The sequence below is a fragment of the Gavialis gangeticus genome, unplaced genomic scaffold (genome assembly GCF_001723915.1).
Source record: "Gavialis gangeticus isolate Ggan-Ray unplaced genomic scaffold, GavGan_comp1, whole genome shotgun sequence".
NCBI lineage: Eukaryota > Metazoa > Chordata > Crocodylia > Gavialidae > Gavialis > Gavialis gangeticus.
Genome location: NW_017729032.1, coordinates 199,485,101 through 199,494,233, shown reverse-complemented (window position 1 = coordinate 199,494,233; position 9,133 = coordinate 199,485,101). Strand labels below are relative to the sequence as shown.

Sequence of the window (9,133 nt, the reverse complement as noted above, 5' to 3'; positions counted from 1 at the left end):
CAGGGTTGTGTGAAGGAACTGCGGAACTGCTTATCATCCAGGAACTGAGCACTTGAGCAACTGATACATAGCACTAAACCTAGGTCTTGACCCTCTGCGCATTGCATGTAATATTTACTGGATAAAATGGATAAATAACAGTGGCAGACAAGGTTCTTTGGATGAATCTGATATCTTTTAGTAGACCAACTTAAACAGTTGGATAAAAAATTTTAAGCAAGCTTTCGAGTTTAAAAACCCGTCAGGCTGAGGAAGTTTCCGTGGTTGGTGTGTGGTCTTCCTGGATGGAATGAAAAATAAAGAAGCCAGAGGCTGGGCTGGTATGCATGCAAGACAGGCAGTCAGTGAAGATGTAAATTGAGGAGTCAATGGGTGAGAGACAGACTGGGTTGTGGGGGGGAAGGGGGATGAATGTAGCAGTTAAATAATGGAGAGGTACCTGCGGAGTCAGATGTCAGGCAGGTTATAATGTGTCATAAATCCAATGTCTATATTCAGTCCATGATTTTCAGTATCCAGGAGGTTGATGAAGTGAAGTTCATAGGCTTATCTCTGAGAAGTGTTTTGTAAGTTTCCTTTGAGGATCAGGACTGAGAGAGTGGTTTCCTTGTGAGAAATGTGCCTCCACAGGTAATTGGGTATTCCTGTCTTTAATAGATTTTTGGTGTGCATTTATTCTGGTGCACAGTTGTTGTTTGGTTTCTCCTATGTATTTTCCATCAGGGCATTTGGTGCATTGGATGAGATATATTACATTTCTGGAGGTGCAGCTATAAGATCCAGGAATGGTGATGGCTCTGTTGTGGGGTGTAGTAATTGTGGGGGTGGTGGAGATGTGTTGGCAGGTTTTGCATTTCTTTTCATGGCATGGACTGGATCCATTTGGTGTGTTCTGGGCCTGAGGAAGTTTGCTTCTGGTGATAAGTTTAGCGAGGTTTGGTGCTTGTTTGAAGGCTAGGATGGGTGGTTCTGGGAAGATCGCTTTAAGAATAGGGTCTCTTTCTAGTATGGGTTGCAATTGTTTGAGGATTTTCCGTGTGGGTTCAAGGGAGGGATGATATGTCATAACCAGCAGTGTGTGATTTGTGGGGGGTTTTCTTCTGTACTGCAGCAGTTTTTCACATGGTATCTGGGTGGTTCTTTCAAATGTGCAGTCTATGTCTTTGGAGGAGTGTCTTTGTTGGGTGAAAGCCTTTTTCAGATTGGTGTGGTGGCAATCCCGGGTGTTCTCCTCAGTGCAAATTCAGTGGTATCTGAGGGTTTGGCTGTATATCGCAACTTTTTTGGTGGGTTTAGGGTGATTGCTGGTTCTGTGTAGATATGTATGTTGGTCTGTGGGTTTCTTGTATAATGAGGTCTGTATTTTGCCATTATGGATATTGATCATCATGTCTAAAAAGGAGATGATGGTGCTGGAGTATTCAAGAGATAGTTGGATGGAGAGATGGTGACTTGAATTTCTGATGGAACTCAATCAGAGATTACAGGTTTTCAGTCCAAATGATGACGATGTCATCAATATATCTTAAGTATAGCAAGGGTTTGATGGTGCAGTCCTTGAGGAATTCTTCTTCCAGGTGGCTCATAAAAAGGTTGGCATACTGTGGGGCCATTTTGGTGCCCATGGCTGTGCCCATGCTCTGTAGGAAGTGTTGGTTATTAGAAGTGAAATTGCTGTGTGAGAGGATGAAGTGTATAAAGTGACTAATATCTTTGGGTCTGTACTCTGAGTCGTAATCTTGCTCTTGTAGATATGTAAGGCAGGCTTGGATGCCATTCTGGTAATAAAAGATATCAGATTCACCCACAGAACCTTGTCTGCCTATGTGCTTAGACCAACATGGCTACAACCTACACCTCTGTAAACAGAGGGATAGTTTCTGTACTGTTGGGGTCAGGCATCCAGATTAGAAGCTAAACCCCTTCTTTTCCCTTTCTGAACAGCTTCAGGAGGAGGGCTGGCAAGGACTCTGGGTAATGCCTAGCGTATGGCCTGCTGGTTAGAGTGATTTGCTGGGAACCCCCTCTCTAAGTGAGGTGGGGCTGGACATGGATCTTTCACTGCTTGTCTGTTGGGCTAAAAGGTGGGAAGGGTCTTCCTCCTCTTCTGTTATATTTCTGGCCTACACGGGTACAGCACAATCCTGTTGCACTATTAGTAGAAATAGAATCCAAACTGTGGATAAATTCCAGAAAATTGCTGCTACACGGCTACCTAAATGCTACATAAGCACTTGAAGGAGAAATCTTTTAACTGCTTAAGCTCTTGAAAGATTTAGCCCTAAGTGACTTGTCCAAGAAGGAAAGTCCATGACTGATGTAGGAAGAGAACCTGGGCTGTCCAGCTTTTAATTCTATAGCTTAACCACAGCTTATTCTTACTGCCTTGGAAATTGAAAAGTACAATATCATTAGAGAGATCATCTAAAAAGAACCATTTCCCAAGTGATCTTGTTTTGAAAATTTGCAGAAATGGGTTGAGACCACTAGTGAATTGAGATTAGGCATCATACTCTGTCCTAGTTTTAACATAAATAATACAAAGGAAGAACTGCAAGAGTGCTGTTTGAGGTTGCAAGATATGATATCTCAGATCCTGCAGTTCTAAAATGGGACTAATAATACTTCTATGTCAGAAGGGATGGGGTTTTCATTTGTTATACAGTTGGACCTCCAGTTATGCGGTCGAGTTACACTGATTCACATATACACGCTTTATATAACATGACCATGTTTCAACTTAACACGATACCCTGCTTCACGTTTACACTGTTTGCGGTAGAGCAGTGGTTAGTTGGAGTCTGCTTACATAGCGTTAGCATCACTTGTCTCCTCCAAGATTGTCCATCATTTTTGGTTACGTTAACCCCTGAATATTTGTGAAAATGGTGTCAAAGAAAGCCTTTGATGTTGTGCCCAAAAGAGCATGTAAGTCTATCACCCTGGCCCAGAAAATAAAAATCCTTGATAAATTAAGAGAAGGCAATAGTGCTGTGTCGATTGCTCGCCAGTACAGTTTAAGTGAATCGACTGTGCTTACCGTTAAAAAAAGTGAGCAAAAATTTAGAGACTGTGTGAAAACAACAACCCCTGTGAGTTTGAGAGTGTCATTGGTGACTAGAATTCCTCATTTAGGTAAGGTTGAGAAACTCCTTAATCTTTGGATCAATGAAATGACCAAAAGAAAAGGAGCAGTTGTTGACGGCGTGGCAATTAGAGCTAAAGCTTTGTCTGTGTATGAGCATGTAGCCAGGAGTAAAGGTTTTAATAAGGCTATTAATTATATTATTAAGTGTTTAAATATCCTTTTATTAGGAAATAATGTTATCAAGTCTTGGTCCCAGGTCCCTATCCCCCTGTTTTCCATTGACTTAATGCCTCAAGTTACACGGTTTCAACTTACACTGTGTTTTTCAGAAACGTTTCTCCCACGTAACTCGGGGTCTGACTGTATTCCATTGCTTTTATACTACCTGTTTACTTATTTTTTAATTGTCTTGTTTTATTTAAGATGAGAATCAACAAAACCAAAAATCTGACAGGAGTTCCACAGAGGAAGATTCAGACAATGAAAGAAGCCTTGGAAACACAACTGATATACTAAATATGGTAAAATATCTGCTACTGAAGTTGTCTTGTGGCTTAACAGTTGTTATTTTAGGAGATAACAGGATAGCAGTAATATTTTTTATGAAATGCATGCTATAAAGTGGGCTGGTTTCCAAGTTTAAAGAGCTCTTGTTCTACTCGCACAGACCTTTAACCTTTTGTGGCCTAGTGACCTGTTTGTGTTGATTGACTACGCTGGTTTGCTTTTCTTCCTCGAACAGAATTTTTGTAATTTCATACAAGATGGATACCTAGTACTTGTTCCTTTAATATTAAGTCAAGCTTAAGTTATAACTTTATTTTAACCAACTACTGCTAGTTCAATTAATAGACTACAGGTCAGGACAGACCAGTCAGTCTAACCTGAATACCAAACAAGATTATGGAAAAGATCATCAAGGAGTCTGTTTCTAAGCACCTGGAAGAAAACAAGGTGATCAGAAACAACCAGCATAGATTCATTAAAAGCAAGACATGCCTAACCATCTTGATTTCCTACTATGATAAGCTGATAGGCTGTGTGGATAAGGGGAGAGTAGGAAACATGATATAACTGGACTTTAACAAAGCATTTGACAATTTCATTAGTAAGCTAAGGAAGTGCAGACTAGACTAATGTTCTGTAAGGTGAATACACAAGTGTTTGGGTCATTATGTTCAGTGAGCAGTCATCAGTAATACAATGTCTAGTTAAGAGAGGTATTGAGTGGGGTTCCCTTAGTCAGTCCTTGGTGTGGGATTGTCTGATGTCTTCATTAATGATTTAAAGGAGGACATTGATTGTACACTTAGCAGATTTGGAGACAGCAACAAATTGGGTAGAGTTGCTGAGGGTAGGGCTAGAATTCAGAATCACCTTAACAACCTGGATAAATGAAACAAAATCAGTCAGATGAAATTCAACAATAAGAAGTGCAGTTCTGCATTTAGCACAGACTGAGGAAGGATTTGGATGAGTTACAGTACTGCAGAAAGGACCTAGGGTTAAAAGTGTACTCGTTGCAAAAAAATAAAAGGTCAAGAATATATGGGGCTGTATTAATAAGAGTGTCACTTGCAAATCAAGGGGAGTGATCTCCCTCTCTGTTCAGCATTGGTGAAGTCTCACCTGGCATACTGTATCTAATTTTGGGCCACAAATGATGTGGACTAGTTAGGAAGAGTCTAGTAGATAGCAGTAAGAATGATAAGAGGCCTGGGAAGGATGGAGATTCTACAACCTCTCTGGATAACCTGGTCCAGTGTTTAACCACCCTCAGAGTGAGAATGTGCTTCCTCTGACCCAACCTAAATTTTCCTTGATGCAATTTAAGACCATTACTCCTTGCCCTGTCCCTTGCAGCCACAGAGAACAGTCTATCTCCATCCTCTGTATAATCTCCTTTCAGGTATTTTAAGATTTAACAAATCCCTGCTCATGACTAATTCTAGTTCTTTCAGCCTGACCTTGTAGGTTGTATTTCTTAAATGTTGAACTGTAGGTTTTTCTAGGAGATGATGTACAGAAGGATTTAATCTACTTCATTGAATAATGGAATACAGGTTTTCAAATCCATTATAATTACAGTTTAATTTTGTGACAAATTGTTTGGAAGACAGTTTGAGATCCTCTGATGAAAGGCTTTATGAAAGTGTGTAATTAAACTATCAGTATTATTGATTTCACACATATTAATTATATTCCATTTTAAGTGATATCTTCATTCTTTTCAGACTCATGTGATGAAATTGAATCCAAGTGACCAGTCCTTAAAATTATCACCAGTTCAAAAACAAAAGGTACCTGTAACATAACATTGTTTTTTAGAAAGTCTTTAACCAATCTGATAGGGGCCAAGTACAGACATTCCACTTTTACCAGTATAAGTGATTTTACCAGTCTAATATTTTACTTCCCAACCAAAGCACAAATATGTGTTCTGTTCACTATCAATTTAAGCTATGCCACTTACAGAAAGCTGCATAAATTAGATCAATTCCACCGTGGGCTTTTTGAATGTTTGTCCCTAGCCAGGATGACAATACCTTTTTTGCTGCAAGTGCTAAAAAAGTAAACTCAGCAGTTTTTCATAGATTCATTCTTGCCTTTAACTTCTTCCCTCAGAGCCTTCAAATTACCCAGCTGGATAGAACCTTGCACCGTCTCCTTGCAAAGAGCCCATTAAAGTCAGTGGTACTCTGTGCAGTCACAGGCCTCATACTGATATTCAGTTTCTCCTGGGAGAGTCACTGCTCTCCAAGGAGAAACCACAAGTGTAAAGATGTTCAGGGTTTTTCTCCCAGAGTAAAAAATGACTGCTCCAAGAGAAAAATAACCTGGGAACAATCAAGGTTAAATCACTCTCAGGAGAGTTTCTCCTGAGAGAGCAAATGTCTACATGCTGACAGTGGGGGTCTGTCTGCCCAGTGCAGTTTGAGATTAAATAGTTTGATACTTCTGCAACTGATGGTGCAGTACACTGTAATTTAAACTGTACATTTTGTAATTCTTTGTTAATACTAGAATATCTGATACTCCTATGTTGATATTAGACCACCTGAATTAAAACTCAGGACACCAGAGAAGGCAAGTTTTTGTTCATAAAACACAGGTGTAAATGCAAAACTTATTTTACTGAACAGAAGTAATGTTAATCATTATAAAATTAAATGATTCCTTTACTACCATACTGTAGTAATCTTAAAGCAATGATGATTTTTAATACTGAGGATACTTCATTTTCAGCTTATTTTTTATTTAAAAATTCTTATTCTTCAAATGCAGTTGCTTTATATTTATAAATGAGTTTTATTTGGAATAGTCCATGTTTCATTCCCATTTGTAGTCCCATCTAACAAATCATTTCCTTTTTTATTCATATGTCTCTATAGTTTTTTTCTGTTTGCTCTCCTTTAATTTGTTCTTAATGCTTTCCTTCTTTCTTTTTAATTTTCTGCTTCTCATGTGGACTAGAAGAGCAATAAAAATGTGAATCTGAAAAATGATGGTAAGGGTGGGTTGAAACAGGCTGATCTTAATTTCATGCAGGAAGTTTCAAAGTCAACTGATGGTTCTTTGCAAAAGCAGCCTTTGTTTTCAGAGTCACTTGGAAATTATTCAGATTTAGAAAGTGGTTTTCATGCCTTTGTGGGAAAAACTAACGTTGATAAAAAGAAGATAAAAGGTAAACTTGAACAAGCACACAGTGTTGGGAAACTGAAGCATGATGTTCAGCAAACTATTAAAGAACGCATATTAGCAAAAAGGAAGAAAGAATATTCAGAAAAGTCTAAGTCTGTTACACAAGACATATCTTATTTTTCCAGTGATAAGATTAAAAAATCAAAGGCGAATACTAAGTCTAAGCAAGCCCATAAAAAAGATGTGCCTCCTTCTGCAGACCGTAATAAACCAGTATTTAGTTCATTAGATACACAAAAAACCAAAGCAGTTAAAAAACAAAGTAAAAATGAGGTGGATCTTGAAGGCAAAGCAAAGGATGAAACTGAGAAATCTGACAAGTTTGGAAACATCTATGTCAGAGAGAAAGAAAGTAATGAAGAACAGAGAGTATTTAAGAAAAAGAAGAATTTCACGAAAGAAATAGCAATAGGTGTGTCATCATCTTCTAGTGATGAAAATAGAAATGATCTTACAGAATATGTACTTCAGAGACAAAAATTACACAAAGCTACTTATGAAGACACAGGAACACAAAAAGCAATAGAAGCAGTGGAAAATGTGGATGATTTATATCCAGAAGGAAGAGATACTGAGGCTAAATGGGAAGAAGGTAAGAATGAAGAAGAATTTAGTCAAGAGCAGGAGAGTGGAGAAAGTGACATTAGAATAAAGGATGGTGAGAGTAAAAAACAGAAGCACTCTGAAAAAGTTGAAAACAGTGAAGAAGAATCTAGAGAAGAGGAGGATGAAAATGAGGTTAGAAAAGGTGAAGATGAAGATGCTTTAGGAGCAGCAGATGGAGATGAAGAGGAAGAAATTGATGGAAAAGACAAATCATTGTTTGAAGCAGAAGATGAGAATGAGAGAGAGGAAGAGGATGATGAGAATCACCAAAGAGGAGATGGCGCAGACAGGGAGAGTGAAGAGGAAAAAGAATTAGTGAATGAGGAAAAAGATTATGACAATGAGGAGAAGACTAGAAAAGAGGACAGCGAATATAAGAAAGATGAGTGTATAGACAAGGAGGAGGAAGAGGAACAGAATAAGAGTGAGGAAGGAGAGGGTGAGGATGAAGAAGGGGAAGATGGGAAAAATAAGGAAGAGGGGGAAGAAGGGGAACAAGAAGGGAAAGAGGAAGAAGAGGGGGAACAAGGGGAGGATGAACGGGAAGAGGAGGGAGAAGGCGAAGGGGAAGAAGAGGGAAGAGGTGAAGAAGAGGAAGGAAAAGAGGAGGGGGAAGAGGAAGGGAAAGAGGAGGAAGAGCAGGAAGAGGAAGGGGAGGAACACGGGGAAGGGGAGGAAGATAGGGAAAATGAAGATGGGGAAGAGGTGGAAGATGGAGAGGAGGAAGATGGGGAAGATGAAGAGAGGGAAGGGGAGGAAGATGGGGAAGATGAAGAGGGGGAAGGGGAGGAAGACAGGGAAGATGAAGAGGGGGAAGGGGAGGAAGACGGGGAAGATGAAGAGGGGGAAGGGGAGGGAGGCGGGGAAGATGAAGAGGGGGAAGGGGAGGAAGACGGGGAAGATGAAGAGGGGGAAGATGAAGAGGAAGATGGGGAAGATGATGTGGAAGGGGAGGAAGATGGGGAAGATGAAGAGGGCGAAGGGGAGGAAGATGAGGAAGATGAAGAGGGCAAAGGGGAGGAAGATGGGGAAGATGAAGAGGGCGAAGGGGAGGAAGATGAAGAGGGAGAAGGGGAGGAAGACAGGGATGAAGAGGGGGAAGGGGAAGAAGACAGGGAAGATGAAGGGGAAGAGGGGGAGGAAGAGGGAAAAAATGAAGGGAAAGAGGAGTCAGAAGGGGAACATGAAGAGGGGGAAGAGGAAGGTGATGAAAGAAAGGAGAAGGAAAGGAAGAAAGCTGGAAAAAAAATAAAAGAAAATAAGCCTCAGCAAAGGCAAAGTAAAAGTAACAGAAAGGAGGAGAAGAAAGAAAGTGCTGTACGAAATACTAAACAGAAAGTAAAGTCGAAACATCACTTGGTGAATGGATTACAAGATTCACAACAGTTTTGGAACAATGTGCTACCTCATTATTTGACACTAAAGTAGTAGAAGCCTCTAGAGATATATTTAAACAAATTCACTAGGAAGCTGTAGGGTTACACTATGGTATTTTTTATCATATTTTTCTAAAAGTTTTTTTTAATATAGTCACGTATTTAAATGTATTAAATACTTTAAGTGCCAGTTTCTTGAAGACCTGCAGGAAGTACTAAGTTTTGTTGACCTTTATTGGACCAAACCACATTTTGAGTTGTTGTTTTATCATGTCTTTTCAGTGCATGGCACTAGTAAAGATGCAGAAAGTGATCTGTGAAGAGAAAACATTGTTCTGCCATATGCTAAATTGAAATTTTA

General features: G+C 39.6%; 2 protein-coding genes across 4 annotated transcripts in view; both read left to right on the top strand.

Annotated features, from left to right (window-relative positions):
- The window catches only part of LOC109303150 (X-linked retinitis pigmentosa GTPase regulator-like), a 119,944-nt gene that overhangs the window by 82,335 nt on the left and 28,476 nt on the right, over positions 1-9,133 (top strand). For all 3 annotated transcript variants that reach the window (XM_019525260.1, XM_019525259.1, XM_019525261.1), the window contains 2 exons: positions 3,512-3,609; positions 5,323-5,388. In XM_019525260.1, coding sequence (XP_019380805.1) covers positions 3,512-3,609; positions 5,323-5,388 — 164 coding nt within the window. The remainder of the gene's footprint in view (positions 1-3,511; positions 3,610-5,322; positions 5,389-9,133) is intronic.
- Positions 6,419-9,045, top strand: LOC109303151 (spore wall protein 2-like). Its single transcript, XM_019525262.1, has one exon. It carries the CDS (start codon positions 6,632-6,634, stop codon positions 8,822-8,824), a length of 2,193 nt encoding a protein of 730 aa, XP_019380807.1. The 5' UTR covers positions 6,419-6,631; the 3' UTR covers positions 8,825-9,045.